This window comes from Galeopterus variegatus, unplaced genomic scaffold (assembly GCF_000696425.1).
Source record: "Galeopterus variegatus unplaced genomic scaffold, G_variegatus-3.0.2 Scaffold1343, whole genome shotgun sequence".
Taxonomy (NCBI): domain Eukaryota; kingdom Metazoa; phylum Chordata; class Mammalia; order Dermoptera; family Cynocephalidae; genus Galeopterus; species Galeopterus variegatus.
Genome location: NW_007727454.1, coordinates 194,399 through 222,083, shown reverse-complemented (window position 1 = coordinate 222,083; position 27,685 = coordinate 194,399). Strand labels below are relative to the sequence as shown.

Sequence of the window (27,685 nt, the reverse complement as noted above, 5' to 3'; positions counted from 1 at the left end):
AACCATTGAGTCGTACATTTTTCATGGGTGAATTATATGGCATGGGAATTATATTTGAATAAAACTGTTATAAAAGAAAAAAATAATAATAAAAAGGGTGTAATTCATTGACGTCATATATACAGACACAGAACTTTCTATTTTTCCTTATATTTTCAAGTGCCATATGTGATGTGTTTCTAACTGTATGGACATTTGGAACAAAACAAATACTACATCTCAGCATCTCTACCAGCTGCTAGCTCCATAAAGACAAGTTCTTATTATCATAACCCTAACACCCAGCTGCATACCCAGCCCAGAGTGGATGCTAACTAAATGTTTATTAAAGTCTTCAGAAAAGACAATGGTGTGGAGGGGAAAGAGGACTAATGTAGGAGTTGGAATAACCTTGCTCAGCTCTTTCCTATCCCCCATGACCTTGGGCAAATCTCATGCTGAGACTCATTTTGGGGTCTTTGAAATAAGGACAACATCATTTCCTCACAAAATTGTTGTAAAGACTAAATGAGATGCAGCATATATGAAAGTCTCTTTGTATCGCAAAATGCTATACAAATATCAGCTACTCTTACTCATGGTAAGTGACTAAGTAGTCACTAAATTAAAAGGGAGAGAAAATGATGGGCTGGATGGAAACAGGGAAATGAGAGAACTAAAGAGAAACATGAGAAGATAAACTCAGTCAGGACCAAATGAAACTACTGGGAACATGATCCATGCTTCTTCCTCCTTCCAGGAGTACAACAAACTGAGACATCAGACACCCAATTTTCTCTCACATTTTTCCTAAGTCTCCTTATTCTTCAATTTAATCATTTAATCATCAGTTTACCAAATGGTTACTGAATGCACATAGGTACCACACCTTGAGCTAGGAAAAGGGCACAAGGTGTGGCCACTGCCCTCAGAGAGGACTAATTCTAATGAAGGAGGCAGACAGGTGAGCAGATTGATACAGTGGAGTGGAATTGGGGTTTTAGGTACACACAGGCCCCCACACCGGATTGGGTAATTTTTGATGAGCTGGGTACAATCAGAGAGAAGGAGATGATGACCAGGGATGGCTTCCTAGAGACAGGGATCCTCCAGGATGCACTTTAAAGAATGCAGCAGGCAAAGGAGGAAAGGGCAATCCAAGGCAGAGGAGACGAGACCGCAGGGCACCGTGTCAAAGATGACCCTGTATGTGATCTTATGGAACCCTTTCTGTAAACGATGGGGGCTCACTAAAGGGTTGTAAGTGGGAAAGGTGGCTTGATCCGATTTATGTGGAGAAGCTTTGCTGCTGTCCTCTGTGGATATCGCCCTTGCTGTAGGCAACTCTTCCAGCCACCTGCCACTGCCACTGCTCGGCCTTGGAACGGCCATGCAGCCTCCAAGGTACAGGTCAAATGAGAAAATTTTGAAACGTCACTGGGCTTGCTTGCTCTAATCAGAGTTTGCAGAGAATAAAGGCTTCCTGAACTCTCTGGCTCTCAAAAGAACAAAAATCAGAAAGCCTGTTAATATCTCTATTGAGATCTCACTTGTGTGATTTCCTTGTGACTGAGTCCCTATCTATCCTCTGAACAAGTGAAAGAAACCCTGATGAGTATAATCTGAGCACCAAAAGCTTTTACTAAAAATTTAAGCTTTACTACTCTCTCTTCCTTATTAGGCAATCCTCAAATGGAAATCATGAAATTGCTTTCTCTTCTCTTCCTATGTCCTACCAGTAGAAGAACACAGCATGTATCAGTGACAGATATAGACAGGCACCTGCGGGATTGGTCTGATAACCCACCACTTGGCCACAACCATTTATGCTACAAGTAGATTACTTTGAGGTAGGGTTGACATCCAAATGTAAATTGGATTTTTTTTTTAAAGAACAAAAGTCCCAGAATAAAGGAGCTCAAATGTTCTCACTGCAAAGAAATTACATATTTTCAAGATGATGAATATGCTAACTACTCTGATTTGACCATCACACATATATTGAAATATAACTCTGTACCTGATACATATGTACAATAGTCCCAACTCTGGGTCCCGGCTCCAGGACATTGGGAAACTTCCTTACTATATATTTCTGTTTCCTCATTTATAAAATGGGGACGATAATAGCATCTACCTTAGAAAGTTATTGTGATGCTTAAATAAAATTTAAATGCACCTAAAAAAAAAAAGAACGAAGATCCCATTAAATCATAAGAAGTGGCTAAATTCTACTGTTTTGCAAGTAAATTTCAACACGTTTATGTCATGTTAATCTCTTCCAAGGCAAAGAAACTTGAACAACAAACCAAGGTCTAAGGATGGAATTTTGGAAGTTCAGAGTTCCCAAGAAGACAATAATGTCTTGGGTTCACTAAGGGCATGGAAATGGCTCTCTCTCCCTTTCACCATTACACTCCCGCTCCTGTCCAGCTCCCCAGCACCTGTTCAAAAGGAGGAAGGCCCCCAACATTGGGGAAAGGTTCAGTCGGGGACTGAGGGAACCAAGGACTGCTTGCTCTCCTCCCAACTCTTCCCCCACATCACAAAGCTCCCGTCTCGTCTGCCAGACACAGCATCTCACCTGCCCTCCCCACACAGCCTGCACAGCCTGCACAGCCAACCACCACCACACCACTACCATTATCACCTCCACCTCTACCACCAGCACCACCACCACTACCACCACGGCCAGTTGGGAAGGATTATTTTTAAAACTTGCAATATCAACACCTACCAAATGCAAAGAAACATCATATTTGATTTCTTTCCAAGTTACCTTACAAATATGCTCTTTCAAGCATAATGAAAATACTCAGACATAAATGGCTGCTTAAAACTGCCCCCTCTGCAGTTCTCTATTCTGCTCCAAAGATATAAAAAAAGAAATATGGCCAAGTATTACAGGCCCCTTACTCAACAGTCATTGTATTAACTTCAATTGCAAAAAAAAAAAAAAATTCACCAAATGTTTAAAAATCTGCTTTAATTACATTTTCATTAATTCCAGGAAGAACTTCATTTCAGTTAATGTTACAAAAAAAGCACAGAGGGACAGATGAACATGCAATAAAAAAATGGATTCACAGTGAAAATAACACATCAGTACTAAAATATAGTTACCTGGTTCCCTGAAGGGAAAAGGTGTCTTCTAATTGTCTGCTCACTTGGATTTTATTATGAGAAAATATTTTTCTTTAAGCTTTGGGGAAGTTTTCAACGTGTGCTGCTGTGACTGTTGGAGTCTGACAGCAGTCCCTCATTCTAGAGCCATTGTCTGCAGTCTATAACTTAATCCCAAAATTCAAAACTACAACAAACAGCTTGGCAACCGGGTTCTTGTTACATACAAAGCTGTTAGCAAAAATATGTAACAAAATTTATGTAAAACAAACAACTTTGTCCTTATATACAGAAGTGTGTTTTCTTCCTCATATCCTCACAGCCTACTCTAAAAGGGGACGGGGAGGAAGTGGGGAGCAGCTACGATCCCCTTTAAACTCTTTTTGGGTAGGGCGAGGAAATTTTAAAAGGCAAGGTAACTATTTTAATCTTTTAGCTGAGTTATAAAAATGCATCTGGGCTTTTGGACAAAGAAATAAAAGTAGGAAAAATGATAACAGCTTAAAATAAAGAATTCATTCCTTTGTTGTTTGCAAAGTCTCTTAATGAACTCAACAGAGAGTAAAAATGACTACATTGGTGACTGCGATCTGAGGACACAGTAAAGAGCATCTTGGTGAAAAATACGTACATTATAACCCAAGCTGCTGAGAAGTTACATCTAGGGCATGCACATATTTCATACCCATACAGTTTACAACACCTCAGGGGGAAAGATCGTAGGGACAGGGACTGTCACCAAATCTATATACCGACACATAAACAGGGAAAACACATGAAGTCAAAGGGAGGCCAAAAATATGTTTAAAAACACATTTGAAAATCATTTCAAAGCCAAAGACCATATTTACTGAAAACTGAAAACTCTGACATTCTACAGAATACCTTGTAAACATTGAAAATGCAGTGGTATAGAATTCACAGTCTCAAAAGAAAATAAATTTCTGGTTTATCATCACTGCTTGGCTCAGTCTGCAAAACCGAATTATCTGAACAAAACTGGTCGGCGTAGCCAAGGCGAAGGGCGGTGCACGCGCCCTCCGGGAGGCCGCGGCCCTCCAGGCCCCGCTGCACGCTTCCCAGGTAGCCCGCGATGTAGGAGCCGGTGGAGTGCCGGTTCACCGCCGGGCCGGCGGCTGCGGGTCTGTTCCTAAGCACCACTCCTCCCCCGCTGCCCGGGTTCACAACTCTTTGCTTGTTGGCTTCCTGTTTCTCCTTGGCACGACTGGCAATATTGCGCACTCTGCTCTGACTTCTGGATGACAACTTTCTGACCAGCGCCCTGGGGAACTGATTGGCGTCCTGCTTTGAATAGAGCACGTGGCAGCTGTCTTCCTGGTCAAAGGACACGAGCTTTCGCAACTGTGCGGTCAGGGCATCGATAGGCTCTAAGGACTTTGTCTTCACAGTCACACCCTTCTTGTCTCGAATGCCAGTTGTAACAAAACTCTTACTAATACACTGGTACTTGCTCTCAAAATTGCAGGTGATGTCCTCTGACGTTAAGTCCCCCAGACTTTTGGATTTGCAAGGACTGGGCAGTTTCAGAGCAGGCAAAGGAGGATGTGTGGACTGCTTGGGTGCAGGGGGAGGCATATCTTGAACACTAGACTGCTTCATTTTTGAACAGGTCTGGTTCATTTTTGCATCTGAATTTGAGAAATGGTTATGCACTAAGCCAGCACCCTGATAGGACAGACAAGAATTACCTTGATTTTTTACATCTTGAATATTTTTGAATATTTCAGGGACAGAAGGGTGGAAAGTCTCTTTACAATAGCCATTTCTTAAACCTCTTTGAAAGTATTCCACCACATCCTGTCTGTACTTCAGTTTTAAAGGAGAAGCAATTTGACTCGTGCCCTCTCTCCTACATTCATAGGTTGTTAGAGACAGATTTTCTGACTCTCCATCAATTTCTACAAGGCTGCTATTTTCAGAATTTAAGCAGAGAGTGGGATCAGCTATTATTTCCTCCAGTGTCAAGTCTGCAGAAGTGGCAGGGCTGCAGCTCTTCAGTATTTCCCAGTCTTCTCCATTGGTGGGACTTTTTGGCAGCCAGCCATGAGAAGTATTAGGGGACCCAGGCAGCTTGGGTTCCATGGCCCTTGTCTTGGCCTTACCAGAAAGGTCATTATCTGGTTTGGTTTTAGAGATGGGAGTATAGGTAGTTTCATGGACAGCTGTGTATGCTGCATGTTTGGTGGTCTTCGAACTTGGGAATGCAGTCAGCTCAGGAGATGAGCACAGGAAGGATGCCTTGGGTTTTCCCTTGGCAAAACCATGCTTAAAGGGCATTTGTAGGCCCAGGGGAGGCAAGGGAGGATGACCTGACTTCACGCTGGTACTATGAAGATGAGAAAGGACTGTAAAGCTAGCCTGACTGCTGGTTTCCTCAAACTGGCCAATCAGCGCTGAGATGGAACTGCCCGGCTCACTCTCATTTGTTAAAGTGACATTGTCAATAAGATGGGAAATTTCACTCCCCTGCAGAATCGAAGTTGAATGTAAGTCAGGTGTGTCAGAACAGAGCGTGGAGACATCTGATAAAGAAAAGGATGTTGCAGCTCTACCCTTACCCTTATCACCTTCCAGGTTCTTAATCTCCAGATTGCTTTGAGAAAAGACGCCTCCTGACAATGTGCTTTTACCTTCCAAGGAGCCCTCAGTATTCCTCTTTTCCTTGGTTTTCACACCATGCAGATCTTGTGTTAGGTTAACCACAGGATCAAGAGCCAAATGCTGTCTTGGGGAGAGAGATTTGCTGGGACGGTGATTTTCCTGGCAATCACTTGTCACATTGGATTTGGTTCCCCCACCCTTAGGACCTGGCACTCCCAACTGCTCTTCTGTGATTGACATGTTGGCAATAGAAACAGTGGAGTCTCCTTGGCAGGGGTCTTTGTGGAGGAGCACACTGGAGGAGGAGGAGGAGAACTTTTTGTTGAAATTTGGAGAACGCGGATCTTTTGTACTTCCCTTCCCTTTTCTTCTGCCATCCTCATCTTCTGCTGAGTGAGACAAACAACATTTTAGGTGAATGTATCACTTAACGTAGGACCTGCAAACACTCATGTTTGTCTTCAGACAGACAAATGGATAATGTGAATCTGTTACACTGTGACAGAATATAATTATGGATTGCATATGTTTGCAACAAAGTGTCTGTGTGATGAATCAATGGTAAAATATATTTATAGGAATTTCATTGAAGCTTTCCTGTGAGTATCTATTACATCAGTTACAGATGTAATATTCATTGTCAAAAAAAATGTCAATGAGTTACCATATTTTTACGGTGAGAATTACCTTGTTTCCTATTCAGATTTGTACTACACAGAAGCATGGCAATAAAAACAGAACAAGACAGCTCTGTTAAACAAAGTATTGTGGCACCTGTAAGCAAGACACTATAAGCTTTCAAAGTTATACATGTATTAATAAAAAATCAAATAATATCATTTTTAAAAGTTTGGCAAAAGATTTAATTTAACCAATTAATTTCTAAAATAACTGGAGGTGCAATAAATGCATTAAAATATCCACATATATTGACTTAAAATGTAAAGATAAAGAACTGGTCATCAATTCTATGTCATTGCTAATATCTAATTTTTTGTTAATCATACTTTTGTTTTAGATACACAAATTTCATATTTCATTCTTCCCTAAAATTGGCAGCAAAATGTCAGGTACAGTAAACTATAAAATCACACAATTAACAGTTATTTGGGATAGCCCATCATGGTTAGTATAGTGCTAAGATATTAGATGTTCAACTCTTGATCAGATTATCTTAATCACCTTTTAATGCTTTTAGAGTCATGATACACAAGAAAAAAGAATTTAACTTTTTATTAAATATTTTCCTAACTAAAAAATACTTCATCATAAAAATTTTGAAACTCCCAAAAATTATAAAGAAAAAATTAAATATCCTATGAAGTTACCACTCAGAGACAACCACTGCAAGCTTTTGCAGAGGAACAGGATAAAGTATAGAATTTTGTATTCTTTTTCTCCACTTAATTTTTTTTAATGAAATTTAACTTGAATCATTGCATGACTACGTATTGTTCCATGTTTACCATAATTTTAATAAATATATGACTAATTTATATAACAGTTTTTTAAAGGTAGGAAAGAAACATTGCCTCAGTATTGCTTTCTAACTCACCTTAAGTGTATTAACATCTTAACTGTGGCATTAGCAGGATTAATTATTACCAATTTCTACTGAATATAGATTTATTTTCCCCAAAGATGAGGCTTTTAAATAAAATTTAAAGCACATATTTATTTCATCTCTTCTCTGACACTGCTCTTAGCAAAATTTCATACTTTTAAACTCTCTTTTGCTCCTTCAAACAAACTATTCAAGAATTGTTTTTTCTCCCTGGAATATCTTACTACAAAAATTGATATAAGCAAAATGGTGTTTGCTGGGAAATACATCATTGATATTAGATCATTTGATAAAAGAATAATTTTGCTAAAGAAAACAGGTATTACATTCTACGTGTCTGAGATGATTCTAATTTAATTAAAATGTGTTTGTTCCAGAGACATCAAATGGACATGGTTTTGGCATTTAAATTACCTAGAGTAGGACAGGAGAAGGGAGTCACCAACACAAGTCAAGAGTTCTCTGGCACACCAGAAGGCAGTCACCACTCTTTACTGAGTTCCTGATATGAGTCAGCAACACGCTCAAATTAAGGGAATAAATGGACAGCGCCTGGTCCTTATGTGTGTGGAGATGACAGCTGGGCACGAGGGGCAGATGTGCTCCCTTTTCTGCCAGCATCCAAAGGTCAGGGAAGTGAAGCCACAGGAAAACACGTCTTGCGCCACCCTTAGTCTTAGGGAAGCAAAGACTTTTCAAGTGAAGAAGACGGTTTGCTTTTAACGTCTGGCTTTCCTTCTCCATAAGCATTTCCAACAATGGAAATGTGTTTTATGGTGGGTAAAGTAATACGACCATCTTCAGCCTCAGAGCAATCAATAAATATGGTCCCACTTGGAAAACCAATAATTCTACTCGTATTTTGCTGGTTTTTTCCTCCCTCCTTCTAGCCTTGCAGACCCACACGCTCCAGGCCATCACACCTAAAGCCCCCCTTATCTCTCACTGTCAATGTCAGGTGTCAACTGTTATTTTAAAGCTTCAGGTGAGAAGGAAATAGCTCTTCTACCACCCTCCATCCAAAGTTTGAAATCTTCTGGTTTAGAAGACAACATTAAAAATTATTTATTTTTCAGTACATTTTACTTTGACTACAGAATGTCAACCATGTCATAATGGGCCAAAATACAGCTTACAAGGGTTTATTCTTAGAAAAATGTAAAGTATCTTACCCCGAGAGTTTTCTTTTCCTTCTGTATCTTTTGCTGTTTCAGATAAAGGAAGTGACAAAGCTCCCAGAAGACTTTTGTCAACAGGCATAGAGACAGGGCGAATTTGCAAACTCCGTGTGGTCCTCCGCAGGACACCATCTTGATCTCTTGTGGCCTCAGACACAGAATCCTTTATCTCTACCATTTCTTGGAAGCCCATTTTGCTCTTTTTCCTGTCCTTGGCTGGAGCACTGGCTGTGCGTCGCAGAATTCTATCTCCAATCGATCGTTTCCGGACATAATGGGAATTGTTTTCTGAAGAACTGTGCCTGGGATTCTTATTAAACAGTCCCTTCAGACCTTGGAGCTGTCTGTTCTGAAGACACAAAAGGACCAACCACAAGTTAAGTAAATGCCACTGTGTCAACAACTTGCCTTTGACATGGCAGTTCCATGAAAAATGAGTACAAGATGAAATTTTACAGCATTGAAGTATATTCAAACCAAGGAAACAGCAGCTGATAGCATGTTTGCACAATGTCATGCACCTCTCATCAACCTTACTTTGTAAGAAGTCAGCTTTCCATTTTCACAGCCAAGCTTTCCCAAAAAGTCACCTACCCAGAAATGACAAGGTAGTGGGAAAGTTTCCACAGTTATTAACTGTTACAAACTTCAGCTGCCTTCAAGCGACAGACACACGTTTCAAAGTGGTAAGCAGGAAAATGGAGTGATATGAGAAAGCATGCCGCCAGAACCATTCAAAAAGAAATATGCCAGCGAGAACAAAGCATCATGCTGACAAACTACCTTTGTAGCTCCTAGAAAGTGCAATATAGTATAACTGGGGTTGAGTATTAAAGGGCTCCACTGCAAAGGAAAAACAAAAACACAACAAAACACAGTTTGGGCTCATTTAAGAAGGTGGCATAAGTAAACACAAAAGAAAAATGCATATATTCCTTTCTCCTGGTGTTGGTGATTCAGTCTTACATTCATTCATCATTCAACCAACCCCAGCACACTGTGGTATATGCATCCCAACCCCAATTGAACACACCATGGACATTTACTTAGGAGAGAAAACAGAAGTCCTGTAGGTACTTTATTTCTCATATTTTAATTTATTTCTGACTCAAGTTTTAAACAAATTCTGAATTTTATCTTTTCCCTCAATCATGATAAATGCTAGAGATACTACATAGTTAACCTGGGGTTCCTAGAATTCAAAAATCATTTCTGAATCATTTACATTTGTGTCTATGTAGACCATGGAAAAGATCTCAACAAGTAACACAAATAGAAACACAGGACTAAACACAGAATGGAAAGCTATAAAACTTCTCCACTCTTAGAAATTAGGATCCTTAGACCCTCCTCTAATTCAGGCTGAATTGGTCCATTCTTTACCAATGGGGTTGTAAGAATAATAATGTTAATATTGACCATATTTTTGAGCATTTACTATGTACCAGGTAGTTTTTTAAGGAAAATAAATACTTATATACTTTACTTATGAGGTAGGTACTAATTCTATCCCACATTTACAGGTGAGGAAGCTGGAGCGCAAAGAGTCAATATACCTCTGGAGGAGAAGCTCCAGGCTATACAGACTTGCTGGTAAAAAGCACTGGACATTCCTAGGCCCTATTCCAGGCTCTTACAATCCTTCCAAATCACATCTGGTCCTAAAAATTCATACTACTAGCCAAGTCCCCAATTACTTGGCATGACCAGAGGACAGCCAAATGATTTATAAACCTCCAGGGAGCTCTAAAGTGAAGAGAGCTGCATCAGGAAAGAATTAGAATAGATTTTGTGGACTTTTAAGTCCTATGGTGGCTTTAAAATTCATTCACAAGTTTTACATTTTCAGTTCAAAACAATGGCATAAAATGGGTGCATCCTGCCTAGAACTGGCTGAGATAACAGCCCAGATAGCACAGGTAATTCATCAAACATCTGAGACATCATATTTCCCCTATAGCCAGCTGGATCTTTTTAAGGATTAAAATCAAATTCAACATTTAACTATGTCTTCATTGTTTTAGCTAAACATATGATTTCTTGAGCGAATAATACTTTTCTCAATTCTGTTAAGCCTAGAGAGGACCCCTGGGTGGAAGGAATGAGTACACACTTCTAACCAGTGGAAAGAGCACAGGTGGATGGGGACATGAGAGGGACAGCAGGCTGGGCTTCCCTGTAGTTTCCTGTTAAGAACAGTCTGTCAAAATATATATTCCTTTTATGCAATTATAGATGGTCCCTGACTTAATAATGATTCGACTTAATTTTTCGACTTTACAATGGTGTGAAAGCCATAGGCATTCAGTAGAAACTGTATTTCTAGTACCCATATGACAACCATTCTGTTTTTCACTTTCAGCAGTTTTCAATAAATCACATGAGATACTCAACATTTTATTATAGAATAGGCTTTGTGTTAGATGACTTTGCCCAACTGTAGGCTAATGTAAGTGTTCTGCGCACATTAAAGGTAGGCTAGGCTAAGCTATGATCTCCGGTCAGTTAGGTGTATTAATACATTTCTGACTTAATATTTTCAGCTTATGATGGGCTTATTGGGACGTAACCCCATCGTAAGTCAAGGAGCATCTGTAGTCGATCAGGAACTGTGTTGAGGATCATATTATTGCTGGATGTGGCTTTAAGCCCTATGATCTTTCTCACCTTTCCAAAGATTTCATTGATTGTTATGTGGACAAATATGGATGCTTCTGTCAGTCCTTCCAGATAGACATGCCGGTAGCCTGATAAAAGTAAAGAAAGTCATTAGTTGAACTTGCATTTAGCTTTTCCATGTGGGAAACAGAAATGAATATCTGATTTGACTATATATAGTTCCTTACATTTTACATAAGCATGTTAACAGTCATTATCATATGACACATTTTATATATCACATATGCTATCATATAAGTCACACATCATATACTAAATTTTCCAAAGGAAAAGGAATGGTCAGTCTAGAGAGAAAAGGCTGGCTCATACCTACCAGGCACTAAGCTGCTGAAGGTCACAGTTCTTTGTCCAACAAAGTCTCGTCCAATGGGATCATGATCCCATACGAGGAACCGAACCAAAGCTATTTCTGGCATGTGTACTGTAAATGTCAGGGTTTCTTCCCACACAGGGTTAAATCCTCAGAGAAACAAGAAAAACAAAATCAGAAAAGCATAGGGCTTGGCTGAAAATCAGTTGGCAGCACATTTACAAAGCAGACAGTGAAAATTGCTTGCAATGGTTATTAAACACACAAAGACAACCAAGCCACTTCAGGATGCCTTATTGAAATAAAGTCTTGGAATTTACCCCACAGCTAGGAAATAATTGGTAAGGAAATTGCCTGTAAATTGTCACAACAGTTCTATTAATCTTTGATGCCCAACTGTACTGTAGGGAAAGCACTTTAATATTCATAATACTTCAGTAAGTTCAAAAATTATCTATAGTAGTGACCTAAGAATAGTGTTTTAGCAAAAATAAAGAATGACACCCCCAATAGAATTATGCTCCTCAACTACCAAAGATTCTGCTACTGTAAAACCCACTGTAAACCATTTTATAAGATGCTTGCAGGTTTTAACACTATTGTTTGTATATTATTTCTATCTAATTCTCATAGTAATTCTTTAAAAGTGGCAGTGTGAGATTTTGTTTTTATTTTTTCCTAATTAAGGAAAAACATATATTGCTGACTTTCAAAAATAAATAACTTTTAAAAATTACACATCACATGCTCATTTTTAAAAGTAGGAAACATCAGTATTTATTCATTTATTGTTATTTTTTAAAAATTGTTTTAATATATATTTTTTTACATTCTATGATGTTGTGGAGCAGTTGGGAGGGAGGGAGAGAGGGGAAAGGGGAAGGAAATGGGATGGAAGAAGGAGAAAGGAGGGGTGGGATTGAGGCCTGTGGCACCCCCCTTATTCCCACAGGGGAGACCAGGAGGCTTCCAGTGAGGGCGTGGTCATTGCCGGGCTGGGTGCAGATGTCACGGGGTTGTGGCAAAAGCTCTCACACCCCACCACCCCAGCTCAGGAACCTGGGGACCTTTTTGCTGCAGCTTGGGGGGTCATCACTGGGCTGGTTGCACGTGTCTGGGGGTGAGGTCCAGGCCCCCAGCCCCCACTGCCCAAGCTCAGGAGAGCCTGGGGTGCTTCCTGTGGAGGCTCGGTGGTTGTTGCTGGGCTCGTTGTGGGTGCTAGGGGGGCATGGCCAAGGCCCCTGGCCACCCATTGCCCTGACTCAGGAGAGCTTGGGGAGCTTCCTGCAGCAGTTCAGTGGTCATTGCTGGGCTGGTTGTATGTGTCAGGTGGCATGACTGAGGCCCCCAGCCCTCCCCCTTTCTGGCTTGGTAGCCCAGGGAACTTTGGTCCTCCTTAGTGTTGTAGGTGTTCTTTACTAGTGAAATGAGGCCTTTACTAGTTAATATCAAACTTTGTCTCTGGTTGTGGGTACTTTGTTTTTTCTTTCAGTTCTGTATTGGATTATTTGCTATTCCCACCACTTAAGCTGCACTGGAACTAATTTGTTGTCCTTTGCTTGCTTCTAAAATGGGGGAACTTTCGGTGGGGACAAGAATTTGAGCTCTGTGGTTGAGCTAAATTGCTGCTTTGCTGCTGGTTCCCTGGGGAAGGCTTTTTGTGCAGCTCAGGTTTTAATGGTTGACTTCATAGGTACTTCTGGCTCTCGTGAGATCTGGTGCACCTGGGTTGTGTGGAAACTCTTGTCTGGGCCTGAGTCTTTTCATCAAACTGCACCCCATGCAATTCTACATTCCTGACCAGTCTCCTCTGAGTGGGTCCTGTGCTGATTGGGGGGCAGATCAACTGTCTTTGCTAGGCCCCGTGTTCCCCCGGTGGGGCCATCTCCCCAACTGCCCATGCTGCAAACATTTACATGGGACGGGCCCTGTGCTCGTTCCTTGCGATGACTCACTGGCCTCTGAGTGGCTCCTTCTTTTCAGTTGTTGTGGCTCCTTGCTCCTATGTGGGTCCATGGGAACCCTATTACTGGTCTTGCTGGCCCAGAGGCCACCACGGCCCTCTTCTCCCCTGCAGCCTCCAAGCTGTGGCTTTTGCCAGCTCCTGCTCTGTGTGCTCAGCAGCTCCAGCCTGGAAGCAGCCAGGATTCAAAATGGTCACAACGTTTTTTTCCCTCTCATTGTGGCTTCTGCCTTCATAAACTCTGTAGGTCTTTCCTCCTCTTCCCCTGAGCTCTAGCGGCACCAACTTGGCTGTTGTTGCTTTTTTATAGTTGCAAATTGGTCGATTTGCGGGAAAGAGTGATGTTGGGGACTGCCTATTCTGCCATCCTGACTGGAAGTCAAAACATCAGTATTTGTAACTCATTTTATGGTTGAGAAAATTGATGTTCATAGGAAATAATGTGCCTAAGGTCATAAAGTTAGTGACAGAGCCAAATTAGACTGTGCACTATCAATTCCCAGTGTCTTCTCATGAAACAAGGCCTTACTACATGAAAGTCATATATTTTCAAAGCTACTGAAAATGAATAGAAAAAGTATATGATTCAACTCAAATACTAAAAGGCAAAAATACATTTACTTCTTAGAAAAATTCCCTCAGACAGAGTAATTATAAAAACTGATAAAAATTAAAGTACATCATAAATTTCTGCTTTTTCTTTCTAAAAACATGAAAGTACATCTTATTAAATGCATGCATTCAGTAGGTATTAACCATTTACCCCTATAAACAGCTTCAAGCTAATAAAACAATGATGGGCTGAAAGTCACTGAGATGCCCCTCCAGAACAAGAGAGATTATCTTTTTGTTGACTTAGTGATGACCTCCCAATCACTTGAGACTAAAGAAAGAAATAATCTATTGAGCATTGGAGGGAAAACACAATATAGGAAGGTTGCTTTCTTTAAGCATGTTATTTCCTAAGTAATTGGCCTGCCCTACTCTTGAACTCCCATGTTCCTTCAAGGTCTCCCTATGGAACTATAATTTCTCAAATGTTTTCATGATTAGGGTTTAAACTTATTCTAGAGTATTAATGACTAGAGATTGAGAAAAATAGGTATGCAATAACATTTGTCCAATGTATGAACAAATGAATACAATTTTAGAAGATGACCAAGAAAAAGACATAAGGCTTGGGTAAAGAAAGCTTTCTTTACGTGATGGCCAAAATATAAGAAAAATGCTGCCCATTCACTACATGTACATATTCAAGAAGGAAACTTGCCAAAGCGCTCTGTACTTGTCTTTAGAGTTTTAAATTCTCCAGAAAAGATAAGAAATTATCAGGACATGTAGGCTTCACAAATGAGAGCTTTGAGGAAGCTCATGTCATAAAAACACATTTCTATAACAAGTTGTTTTCCTAAGTGAATTTTTAACCCAGTTCTTTAAAAAATCATATATTCTTGTCACTAGAAAGAATTTTTGCTCCAAAAGCAGAAGTCCTGAGGAGCTAGATTATGATACCAATAAAACATACCATGCATCGATCCCACAGTTACTTAGTTTTATGTGCTGAGAAGATCTTAACAAACTCAAATGGCATTTATGGATATTAAAGACTAGTTGATCTTCTACATAGACTCATTTTTCTTTTTCAGTACAAATTCTATTTCTAGAACATCCTCATTAAAGTGAACACAGACTGTCATCTTACCATTGTCATCCACCACACGGGTTTGATCTTTACAACAATCTACTGGCAATCCAATAATTTCAACTTCAACAAAAGGATCAATGATCTACATAAGCAGAAATAAAGTATTATTCAAATGATACACTTCTACACATATGTTAATTAATCTGAGAACATTGGCCAAAATGTTCACATTTCAACAGCAACCAATTTTACTAGGTGCTTACTAAGAAAGAAGAATGGTACTAGGTGTAGCAGATTCAGATATACAAGACAGAAGTTTTAAAAAAAAAAGATATTAAATTCTTGTTTGCCAATTTCTACTAGTGCTACATGAACTTTACCTAATGAACCCACAATTTCAGTTCAGGGTACATACCCAACAGAAATGAGAGAATTTGCCCAGCACAAATGCTCAGATCAGCTGTCTTCATAAGTCAAACACTGGAAACAACCTAAATGTCTATCCCACCCAGGATGGCTAATGTGGAATATTCATTTAATAAATACCATATAACAGTGAAAAGAGAACAAAGTTCTGCTATGTAGATATAATGCTGAGCAAGCCAGACATAAAAGAGTATCTACTGTAAGAGTCCATTTATGTTAACTTTGAGAACAGACAAAAATTAGTCTGATGGTGACAGGGGCTGGGTTTTGCTATGCAGAGGTAGATATTGACTGGGAGGGTTGATGGGAGCCTTTTTGGGATTTTGAATACGTTGTCCTGACCTAGGTGGCATAATAATTAAACAAGCTATCTGCATTTACATTAAGATTTTGCACACCTTAATGTAGTTAAATTGATTGTGTATTATAATGTAAATTTTGCATTAAAAGGCAAAAAGATTAAAAAGTAAATCAAAAGAAAAAAATACTGTGTTTAGTCTTCCTCTGCCCCTGCCCCTGCCTGCTCTCCTCTGTGGGGAGGGATCCTGCTTTGTGGGTCATCTGTCAGCTCTCGTATATAGTGCAAGCTCAAGGAGCTGAGCAGTGAAGAAAGAAAAACCGAAAGGATCCAGAAAGAACCGATCTAAGAAGTCTGAAGGGGAGAGAGTTATGAAGACTGAGAAAACATATCTTTAGGAACTGGAGAGTCAGGAGAAGGTGCAGTTTGTTGTTTTTTTTTTTTGTCTTTTTCCGTGTCCGGCAACGGATCGCAACCCTCAGTGTTGCCCCCGTACCGGACCGGGGACCGGCAACGGGACTGCAAACCTCGGCGTTGCCCCCGTGCCTCGCTCAGCCAGTGAGCGGGAACCGGTCTGTATGTGGGATCCGAACCCACGGGTGGGAGCGCCGCCGCGCTTCCCAACCGGACCGGGGACCGGCAACGGTATTGCAACCCTCGGTGCTGCTCCCGCGCCTCGCTCAGCCAGTGAGCGGGAACCGGTCTGTATGTGGGATCCGAACCCTCGGGTGGGAGCGCCGCCGCGCTTCCCAAGCGGCGCACTTATCCAGTGCGCCACCGGGCCGGCCCAGAAGGTGTAGTTTTAAGGGTAGCTTCAGGGCCTAAGAGCTGGAGCTATGATGGAAGAGTCTGCTGAGATAACTAAATGGGTACACATATTATTCATTTACCAGATAAACATAGTTAAAGTTTAATCATTTTAATTAAATTGATTGTTTCATGCTAGAATTTTTTCTTTGGAAAAGAACCCTGTGAAAAATTAGACCACTGGGGATCTTGGATTTTGGGGGGGCGCTGATGAATAGGATTTCTGTTCTTGAGGAATTCAAAACCACAGGCTTGGAGAACAAATTCCTGTTTCACAGCATGGCTCCTGGGCTGACCTTGGGCACACTGTGTGACTGTTCTGTGCTTCAGTTTCCTAATCTGTAACCCCAAATAACAGTGCCTGCCTTATCTGTAATCCAGGTGAGATAGCAGAAGATTGGAATCAGATAGTGGCAGCAAGACTGGGGAAAGACTTGGGAGGCAGAAAGGTTCTTCCCATTTCCCAGGAGATGGAAAGCAAAGAAAGGGAAAAAATTAAAGATGGCGATTGATTTTCATATTAGGAGAAAAATTCTTATTCTGTTCTAGAGAACGGTAGCACACAGTGCTACGGGTCAGTAGATACTTGAGATGGAGTTTTTGGAAGTATGAAAGTGCAGAACGGGCCGGCCCGGTGGCGCACTGGATAGTGCGCCGCTTGGGAAGCGCGGTGGCGCTCCCGCCCGAGGGTTCGGATCCCACATACAGACCGGTTCCCGCTCACTGGCTGAGCGAGGCGCGGGAGCAACACCGAGGGTTGCAATCCCGTTGCCGGTCCCCGGTCCGGTACGGGGGCAACACTGAGGGTTGCGATCCGTTGCCGGACACGGAAAAAGACAAAAAAATAAAAAATAAAAAAATAAAAAAAGAAAGTGCAGAACTCTGTAGTTTCCTTGATCAACATTAAAGATCCAGAAATGTGGTCTAACGGGTGGGAGAGGCAAAGAGCCTGAAGTGATGAACCAGCCCTGAGAGGAAGGATACAGGCATAGGAGGGGCTGACAGGTAGGGAGAAAACAGACGCCAAGAAGGCCAAGACCAGGTGTAATGGAAATAATAGAACAAAAGCTCTGGAAAGAGAAGAGGCTATGGTCACAGGGAGACATTTTAAAATCATGTTGCAGAGCTATAGCAGGTGGTGACAAGACCTAGCATGTGGCCAGGGAGCAGGTTGCTGATATGCAGTAGGAAGAGGGTGGCAGGAGATAAGGAATGTGGATGGGAGACTGCGACATATTCTTAGGTGATATTTCTATGAATAAAATTGTTCTTTGCACCCCAACTTTAGCATTAGCAGGGTCAGCCTTGAATTGTGAATTGAATTCCATGTACTCATGCTACCAAAATAGATGGTGCACTGCAGTCCAGCAGGAACTGTGTGTGATTTGCCAATAAGTCAATTAGTGTTCATTTATGAATCCACACACAATCCTGAAGACATTTCAGATGAAATGGAAGCAATAAAACCACACATAATTAACCACTTAGCCACATAGTCATGTGCAGCTTACCTCGCCTCGATCTCCAAACACAGAGTCTGGAGGCTTGGGGAGTTGCTGCCCACTGATCACTTTCAGGATGAGCTGCTTTTTGGGGTTGGCAGGAAGTGGATCACCAGAGAAAGGGTTGAAAGTACCTAGGCCAAATAAAGCAGAGATTGGTAATATGGGAACACACACACACACACACACACACACACACACAGTATAAGCTTGTAAAACGAAGAAACAACAAATGCAGAGTTGTTAGTGTTTCTTAGAGCAAAGAAATTATCACATAACTATCAGTGTGGATTTTGCCTGAAGTCAACAGCAGATGGCATTTCCATAGCTGCGGTTTTCATTAGAATCCATGCTCCCAAAGCCAGAGGGATGGGCCAATTTAAAGCAAGTGTTCGCAGGGCAATTATCAACCATGGCATGGAGGAAGAGAAGCACTCTATTTGAATGCCAAAAGTATAAGAAGAGGAGAAGTTATGTCAGATTCAGATAATTTTCTAACCTAAACCATCTCAGGTATAGAAAGAATATAACAAGTAACAAACAGAAAGAAGGCCTGAAATTAAGTAAATAGCAAAGCAAGAAAATGCTCAAAGCATAAACTCCTGAAGACAAATCTGTCAATACTTATTTTTTCCTGAATTATTATAAATCCAATTTGGAAAATTTAAAAAGAAGTTTAATGACCAGAACCAAAAGAAAGTGTTCTTTGATCTAACACTACATTATCCTCTTTTTAACAATGCTTTGTAATCAGAGTACACTGACTAAAAGGGCTTGATACAATTGTTTCAGGTAGAATTTCATTTTGCCAGCAGGTCTCAGACTCCCATTCCCTCAGACACTTTCTGAAAGATAGGATTCAGGCCTTAGAAGGAAGTCCAATTCATAAGTCATGCCCAGTGAATATCATATTGGGACACTGGACTTCAGATGACAACCATTGCTATCCATGTCCTTCTTGACATGCATAACCTCACAAGAAAACATTCTAAACACCATGTTACCCAAATATTAAATAGTTGTTGTGACAAGAGTTCTAATTTGCAAACACTTTAATCAAAAAAAAGGTCATGTGGCAAAACACCGGGATATTACACTTTCTAGAGAGCTCCTTTAATAGAGGTCACCGGCATTCAGAGATGTGACTGTGAAATTGATGCACACCTTTGCACATTTGCTGGGGTTTGAGGACGTAACCACAATTGCCATTTGTCTTGAATTTGGCTCGATTTAACTGCATCATTCGCCCTTCTGACTGGTAGTTCAGTGCCACTGTATGAGCAGAAAGTTTGAGAGAATTAGGCAAAACGGCCAGGTAGAGTCAGAATATACAGAGAACCGCTCCCCGCTCCTTCCCAAGGCATACGCACCTAACTGGCACCCTGCATTCCAGTAGGGCAGAGGGTTGAAGTTACTGGAATCAATGCGGTAGGCGGAGGGGTAAATCCTCGTGAGCTGCTTTTGGTTATAAATCATGAACTGCTCTGATTTCTGCTGAACCACCTGATGCGCTCTCGTTTCACTGAATGATAACACATTTCCCATGGTTCCTGGCAGTTTTTAATTAAAAAAGAAAAAGGAAAATGAGACCTACAGCAAAGTAAACCCCACTCACAAAAAACCTAATAACAATGTTAGATTGTACCAACAGCAAACAAAGCAGAATGGAAGAGTTTAGATTCAACCAGAGTAGAGGCAGCTCCTGACCAAAAAAGACCCATATAATTCCATTCTTAGGACTCTTTCGTTGTTTTGAGGCTAAATCAGAGCTGTGCAACTTGCTAGGATACCTGCCTATTTCTGGGTCCCATGTAATCCCAAGAATTCAGTCATCCCACTAATTCATGTCTGCTTGACGAGCATGAAGAGGGCAGTACAAACATTTTTTTCTAGGTGCATGAGTCAAACCGAATATTTTTGCCAAAGATACAGACAACCACAGATGAATAGAACTATTTAATTCCTGATAACAAGGAGACATTCATTGAAGGCATTCATGTAAAAAGCAAACATGTGGCACATGTACTAACTGATAACATTCAGGGTCCAAGAACATAAAGGAAAAAGACCAATCACAAAAAAGAAAAATTGAGTTTTAATGATGGTTTAAATAGAACTATGAACTAGTCAAAACTTGTTTGGGAGAAAAGAATAACAATGGAGAAAAAGAGTTCCAAACAGCATATAAACACATGAAGTTTCAGAAATAAGGACAATTAAGCACCTAGCCAGGTATATAAACTGTGTAAAGGAAGGTGAAAGTACATGAAGCCTGTACTAGAGTTTCTACTTGAAACTCATCAGAAGGGGTCAATCTAGCATCAAGGAAGCTGCAAATTTGGGGGTCATGAGGGAGCCAACCTACAAACATTTAACATTCTGCTCTTTTCTCCCAATTCCATCTTTCATACCAAATCTATAAGGTCCCTAACCATTCCCATTCCTTCACCAAACATCCATACTCTATTCCCAAATTTACCACCTGTGTGTTTTCTAGACCCGGTAGAAAAGGCCAGCCCAGATAAAGACCCAACTTGCCCAGAGACTCATGCTCATCCCAACTCTAACAAGCTGAGTGTGTCTAAACCCAGACTGAGAGACAAGGAGGTGCTACAGTCCTGCTGAGCCAGCTGGACCTGCACTGTATCTAGACCATGGACGTTTATCAGCACATGCAGTTTCCCAGGGCCCCATTGTCCACCCTTAGATTTTAAATGCTGGCCAACTGAATAACACCCCAGCCAGAGCTGGAACTTGAAATGGTCATAAATACAAGTGGAAGCAAAGAAGTCAGAGGAATTACAGTTACCTGATGATTTCTCTAGTACAGATTTCTCCTTTCCTTAAAATATATATATTCATACATACATATTATATCTACAAAACTCATGAACATAGTTTACATATCTCAAGCATACTAAAATTGAACTTATTTGTAGATTTTGAAGAGAATGCCTCAAACATGATAGAAGTCTTTTGACAAGCTTAATTCAGATGCAGTAGCACTGTAATCAATGCCATTGTTTTTTCTGTCTCTCCATATAATTATGCACACCACAGTATCATTAAGATAACCTTGCTAACTAGGCACATACCAATTAGCATATTAATAAAGTTGAGTTGCTCTGTATTAGGATAAACCATTCATTCATTATCTGTCATTCATTTTGTGGCCAGAAAATAAAAATGACAAAAACAGCTAAGTTCAAGAGCTGTATAGTACTCAAGATTATTTTCCATTAAGCTAGTAGGATACGGTTTCCAAAAACATTTGTTGAAAATTTTCACTCTCAACCAAATATACCTTTAACTTCATTCAAACACTCCCTGACTTTGAGCAGTGGGCAGTTACTACTAGAATGTGCTGCTCACTTGTGAGAATCCTACAGTTTCTCGTGCTGTGTGGGAAATAATTTAAATTGTGTATAATTGTCATCATTTGAAGAAGAATCAACACCGAGGGAAGAAACAAAATCTTCCTGCAAATAGAAAAAGACACATTTGTGGAGCAGAGGTGGGGGAAGATCCGAGGAAAGAATCCTGGAGATTGTGGGGACATAAGACTCACCACAATGTTGTTTACCCTTCACTAAGACTTGTTTAGAAAATGGAAGAGTCTGATTTACATTTCAATGCCTCCAAAGTTAAAATTAGATTGAAAAGCTGCATGACGGTATGTTATTTCTATAAGCATTCTGTAACTAAATGAAATAGAAGAGAAAGGGGAATAGAACAGCTAGCAGGAAAGTCAAGGTTAAGAACAGTTGTGACTAGAATTTCTCAGCTGGATGTGACAACTGGGAGGTGAGAAACAGTGAGTCAGTGCTACCAAGATTTCTCCCCTTTTTGTTAAAACTTCAATCCGTGATTAAACTATTTCCATCAAAGCCAAAACTTCCAATGAGAAAATATGGGGCTTTTCAAGGTGTTGCTTTAGCCAACTAATTTCTTCTTTCTTCTGGTCATTGACACTTGGAATGTTCATCCGTGACCTGGTCCTCAACCAGGCCAGGACTCCACAATTCAAGCACTGGAGGAAGAAGTTCCTTGGATGCATATGTCTTCTTATAATAATAAAGTCCTCGGCTCTGGGGGAAGTGTCTCTGACCTCTTGCCAATTAGGCAACCACAGCAATCAAGAGAGCCCTGCGTGTGAGCTCAGCATGATACCAACAGTCAGTTTCCTGACACTCAAATTAGTTTCCACACAGTCCCAGGAATGTGTGGTGACAATCAAATGAACAAGAACCTTTATCGAGAGCAGAAGAGAAAAACCTGTCAGTCCTTACTGTTAGGTTCCTGGAACTGAGAGCTTCACCTTCAGGAAGTTCCCACCCTTCAGTTTTGTTTCTCTAAGTTTGTTTCACAGGAGGAGGCTGTACCCGAAATGGAACATCGTAACTGTTTCTGGGGTTAGGCCAGATGCTAATCTTAACCCTATAAAAGAAGACACCCAACTGCCTCTCGGGGCTGATGCCATTTTTCGGCTCAGCCCAGCAGGTCTGCCTGCCACTTGCTAATCAACTCTTTTTCCATCCTTTGCCCGGCTAGAGTCTCCCTCCTCAGAGACCTGACACTTACCATCATCCACAATGTCCTGGGCTGCCACGGAGTTTGTGTACACAACCAAATCAGAGAGTTCTCGGCAGAGCTTCATGGTTTTCCTTCGGCGACCCAACCTGTGAAATACACACCCGAAACTCATGGCATTTTGGAGCTGGAAGAGGTTTGGGCTTTTGGTTACTCCACCTTTCCTACTGAAGAGAAGGATGAAGTGATCTGCCCCAGGTCTTCAGGGAGTCAGAGTTAGAACGCACGTGGGATCCCTGGCTCAGCACTCTTTCTACCACAACATCGTACTGACGATTTTATTCACGACTCTGCCAGGTATCAACAACCTCTTCTCGTGCACTTGTGACTTCTGTTGTGAAGGGCTTGGTGCCCCCTGTTACCCAGCTAGGAAGGAACACCAGAGTTCACAGGGAACTACTCTGCCTTGCAGGGAGGAGAACCTGGACTAACACGGTAAGGAATCACAGCACTGTGGATCACAAGAATTGTATACTTAAAGGGAAATATGCCAAATTTCCATAATGATTTTCTCTTAGAGATGCAATGACAAGTGGTTTTTATTTTCTTTTTTATATTTTTTCTATGTTCTTCCACTTTCTTATAACAAATACGTATTACTTTTTTCAGTGTTTTTTTTCTCTTAGGTATTTTCTAAGTTCTTTCCTACAAACCACTCCTACAATCTTCTCTACAACCTTATAAATCCTACCACTATTCTCTATCACAGTGAAGTCCTCCACAGACTATCATATTCCCTTCATGTACATGCTTTTCTCCTCAAGGGGATCATCTAACTATCAAAAACTCCAAACCTCACCAAAGAAGATATACAAATGGCCAAAAACCACATGAAGAGTTGCTCACGATCATTACTCATTAGGAAAAATACAAAACAAAACTGCAAAGTGATACCATGTCACATTGAAGTACACACCCAGGACTCATGACATTTTGAAACTGGAAGAGGTTTGGGCTTTTGGCTACTCCACCTTCCCTATTTAAGAGAACGATGAAGTGATCTATCCCAGATCACTAGGACAGTTATAACCAAAAAGACAGACAAAAACATGCGTTGGCCAGGATAAAGAGAAACTGGAACCCTGATACATTGCTGGGGACTATAAATGATACAACTGCTCTGGAAAATAGTTTGGTAGTTTCTCAAAAAGTTAAACAGTTATTACCCAGCAATTTCACTTCTAGGTATATACCTAAAAGAAATAACAATTACATCCACGTAAAAACTTATACAGGAATATTCGTAGCAGCATTATTCATAATAGCCAAAAAGCAAAAACAACCTAAGTGCACTTCGACCAATAAATGGATAAAGAAAATTCAGAATATCCATACGACGACATATTTTTCAGCAATAAAGTACTGATACATTCTACAACATGAATGCATCTTGAAAACGTTATAGTAAGTGAAGAAAGCAGACACAAAAGCCCAAATACTGTATGATTCTATTTATATGCAATATCCAAAAAAGACAAATCTATAGAGACAGAGAGTAAATTAGTGGTTGCCAGAGACTGAGGGATGGGGAGTGACTGCTAATAGCTATAGAGTTTCTTTCTGGGGTGATGAAATGTTCTGGAATTAGAGGCTGATATAGATTTATTTACTCATGAAAATTTACTGAGCACCTACCGGAGAGAAAACAAGAAACAAATAAAAAATCTCTGCCCTAATGGTGCTTTTATACATTCAATAGAAGAACTAGGAACAAAATGCTCTGATCGTTCATTTTCCCAGGAAAGGAGGCATGAACACAGAAAGGCGTAAAAATCAGTGGAAAGAAAGAATGCGCGCTTCTCCTCTACCACATAATTAGAAAATTCTGTAGCCGTTTGTGAAAATCTGGTTTTGTGAAGGCTGGTGAGTATAAATCAATGTGAGGCCATGCCTAGAAATTACAAGTAAAACTCCAAGGCACTCCTTGAAATGGAGAAATCCTGCATAAAGTTAGCTCTTTTTAATCTTCATCCTGGGATTGGATTAGGTTACTGAAGTCCCAAAAGGACACCATCACAGATGCTCAGGCCCTGGTAACTATTATGGGAAAGTATATAACTGACTCAAGAGCAGCATTCAACATGACTGCATGCAGTATCTGTAGGAACGGCTCATGTGCACATATTAAGATCACGGCAGCTTTCCTCGAACTCTGTACCTTCTCTGGTTCTATGTTTCAAAGTTAAGCTTTTCTCAAACTTATATTTGAGAATATTCACAACAGGGATCTCTTGGAAGGTGATCCTATTTCTCCTTTACCCTTTACTGCGACTACATATTCAATTCTCCGTCCCTAAGGGTAGAACCCAAATACATCTCCTATGCCCTAATTAGTTACTATTTTATGTATAGATATTCTGTGGGACCTCACATATACAGTTTAATCGAACACTAAAGTTTAATTCCTACAGGGCCTCTATACTTCTAGTTTTACTTAATTTCATCTTTCAATAAAGGTGCAGGTATATGTGTATTCATATCTACCTACCTACCTATCCATCTATCTATAGATAGGTATATCTATCTATCTGCAATATAATTTACATTCCTTTGTGAGACTTAAGGTATAAATAAACTGCCGGAAAATTCTATATAGGATCATGTGTCACAAGTTGGGTTCTGGACATATGGTCATTTTAGTCATCACAGATACTACCAATAATAATAAACAGCAGCTAATATTTTTGAACACATTTAATTGGGCCAGGGCTTACCAAGCTAAGAAGTTTAATTCTTTAATCCTTACAATAACCCTAAGAGATAGATACAAATGCAAAGCCTAACTTGCCCCATCTTTAAGATGGTAAGTGGAAGAACAAGAATTTGAAGTCTGGCTGATTTCAGATCCCTGGCTCTGAACCTGTGCTTGCATCTATCTTCTCCTTTGGTCTCCTGTGACAGCCCTGTGTACTAGTTCATGTGGCCCCTCGCTCTCCTCTGAAGATACCTTTTACCTGGCAAGGACTACTGCTAGCATTTACTAGGAGCTCATTATGTGCCAGGCACAGTGCTAAGTTCCCTGTGCATATTATCATCTCATATCCAGTTGATCTTCTTCTAGTCTCACTGCACTGAGTACTTTATCTTGTGATGCAATTCTCTAGACACACACAACTAGAACAACCAAGCTGGCAGGGATGGAGAGGACCCTGGAGTCTGAGTAAGAAACACAGAGACATTTTCTTACCTGTACAGCTGGCCACCGTCCCTGCCAGGATTCTGCTGTGTGTCCTCCTCCTCATCAGTACTGTAAGATTTAGGCCGTGACTTTGTGGTTTTCTGCCAGAAAAATCATAGTAAACTTAACAACGAACTGATTGCATCAGGTTATTTACAACCTACAGAGAATGGTCTGGGTTTTAAAATGCATGTACACACAAGCAAAACAACTTGGAGGGGGAAGAAAAGACCAAATATTGCAGCTTGCATTACCATTAATAATCAGCATGTCTAAGGTCATAATTATATTGAAATATTAATGCAAAACTGAGGGTTTCATGTTCAGAAACTGACTGCTAAGCCACATAAAATTGAGGTCTTAGAACAACGTTATTAGTCATGCATTTTGAAGGTCTCTACAAAAAGTAGGGTCAAAGTTGTAGCATCTATTTAATTGATTATAAGGAACAAAAATGCCCTTTTGTATAGGAAGCTCACTATTGATTAATGGTTCATAAAAGTCAGATTTTTTTTTTTTTAAAGAAAAGGACATGTAGGAACTTTTTAAAAAAGATAAATAACTACTATTCCTGCCTTTGATCAGTAGGCACTCAAATGATAAATGACCATCTAAATCAAACCACTCTTTTGAGATTTGACCCATTTTCATTTCTACCAGCAGAAAAAAAATTGCAACTCACAGGATACAGGCTGAAAGGCTCTATGACTAATCCGGTGTCTTTAACAGATTAGCCATTAGACACAAAATCTTTTGGGAGTGGGGCTGGCCCGGTGGCGCACTGCTACAGTGCGCCGCTTGGGAGTGCAGAGGCGCTCCCGCCGAGGGTTTGGATCCCACATACAGACCGGTTCCCGCTCACTGGCTGAGCGAGGTGTGGGAGCAACACCGAGGGTTGCGATCCCGTTGCCGGTCCCCGGTCCGGTACGGGCGCGACACTGAGGGTTGCGATCCGTTGCCGGACACGAAAAAAGACAAAAAGGAAAAAAAAAAAAATCTTTTGGGAGATGATGTGGTTTCATCCTAACCACTTTGGAGATAGCACCAATACTTAGGCAACACATAACTCCAGTACGAATGATGGGGACAGACCCCAGTAGTTGCAGAAAACCTTCCACCAAAAAATACAGCTTCTACTAACAAAGGTAAGACCTGTAGACAAAGTACCCTGGACATCTGAGGAATGTGGCTTAGAGAGGGAGAGGACTCCATCCCCATATTACCATAGGACCATGTCAACTTCCAGATTTTCTCATACCCGACAAATAAAAGAACAAGCTACATGTTTGCCTGAACATACTCAGTTCTCTTTTGCGCTGACAGTGAGGCACCAGTTTGGTTGGAAGCTTCTTGGGTGTTATTTATGCCTTGAGAGCCTGGTACGTGCTTGGTGTGGGAGCCCCGGAGTCTGATAAGCTCAGCCTTTCACCAGCTGGTAAATTGGCTAACCTCTCTAGCTTCTTATCATATGTTTTAAAAAGGGCGTGGCAATAACATCTATTTCAAAGGATTAATGCTGTGATGATTAAATGAGATGGCACAGAAAATCATTCTGTAACAACACCGAGGGTTGTGATCCCGTTGCCAGTCCCGGTCCGGTACGGGCGCAACACTGAGGGTTGCGATCCGTTGCCGGACACGAAAAAAGACAAAAAGGAAAAAAAAAAAAATCTTTTGGGAGATGATGTGGTTTCATCCTAACCACTTTGGAGATAGCACCAATACTTAGGCAACACATAACTCCAGTACGAATGATGGAAACAGACCCCAGTAGTTGCAGAAAACCTTCCACCAAAAAATACAGCTTCTACTAACAAAGGT

The 27,685-nt window shown here is 40.7% G+C and overlaps 1 protein-coding gene across 1 annotated transcript in view; it reads right to left on the bottom strand.

Annotated features, from left to right (window-relative positions):
- Positions 1–2,943: 2,943 nt before the first annotated feature.
- The window catches only part of PLCH1 (phospholipase C, eta 1), a 160,693-nt gene continuing 135,951 nt past the window's right edge, over positions 2,944–27,685 (bottom strand). The window contains exons 13-23 of the mRNA XM_008576383.1: positions 25,874–25,965; positions 22,678–22,775; positions 19,467–19,646; positions 19,261–19,368; positions 18,106–18,230; positions 15,121–15,205; positions 11,459–11,605; positions 11,134–11,213; positions 9,250–9,309; positions 8,461–8,815; positions 2,944–6,113 (exon numbers count right to left, since the gene is read on the bottom strand). Coding sequence (XP_008574605.1) covers positions 4,021–6,113; positions 8,461–8,815; positions 9,250–9,309; positions 11,134–11,213; positions 11,459–11,605; positions 15,121–15,205; positions 18,106–18,230; positions 19,261–19,368; positions 19,467–19,646; positions 22,678–22,775; positions 25,874–25,965 — 3,423 coding nt within the window. The 3' untranslated portion in view covers positions 2,944–4,020. The remainder of the gene's footprint in view (positions 6,114–8,460; positions 8,816–9,249; positions 9,310–11,133; positions 11,214–11,458; positions 11,606–15,120; positions 15,206–18,105; positions 18,231–19,260; positions 19,369–19,466; positions 19,647–22,677; positions 22,776–25,873; positions 25,966–27,685) is intronic.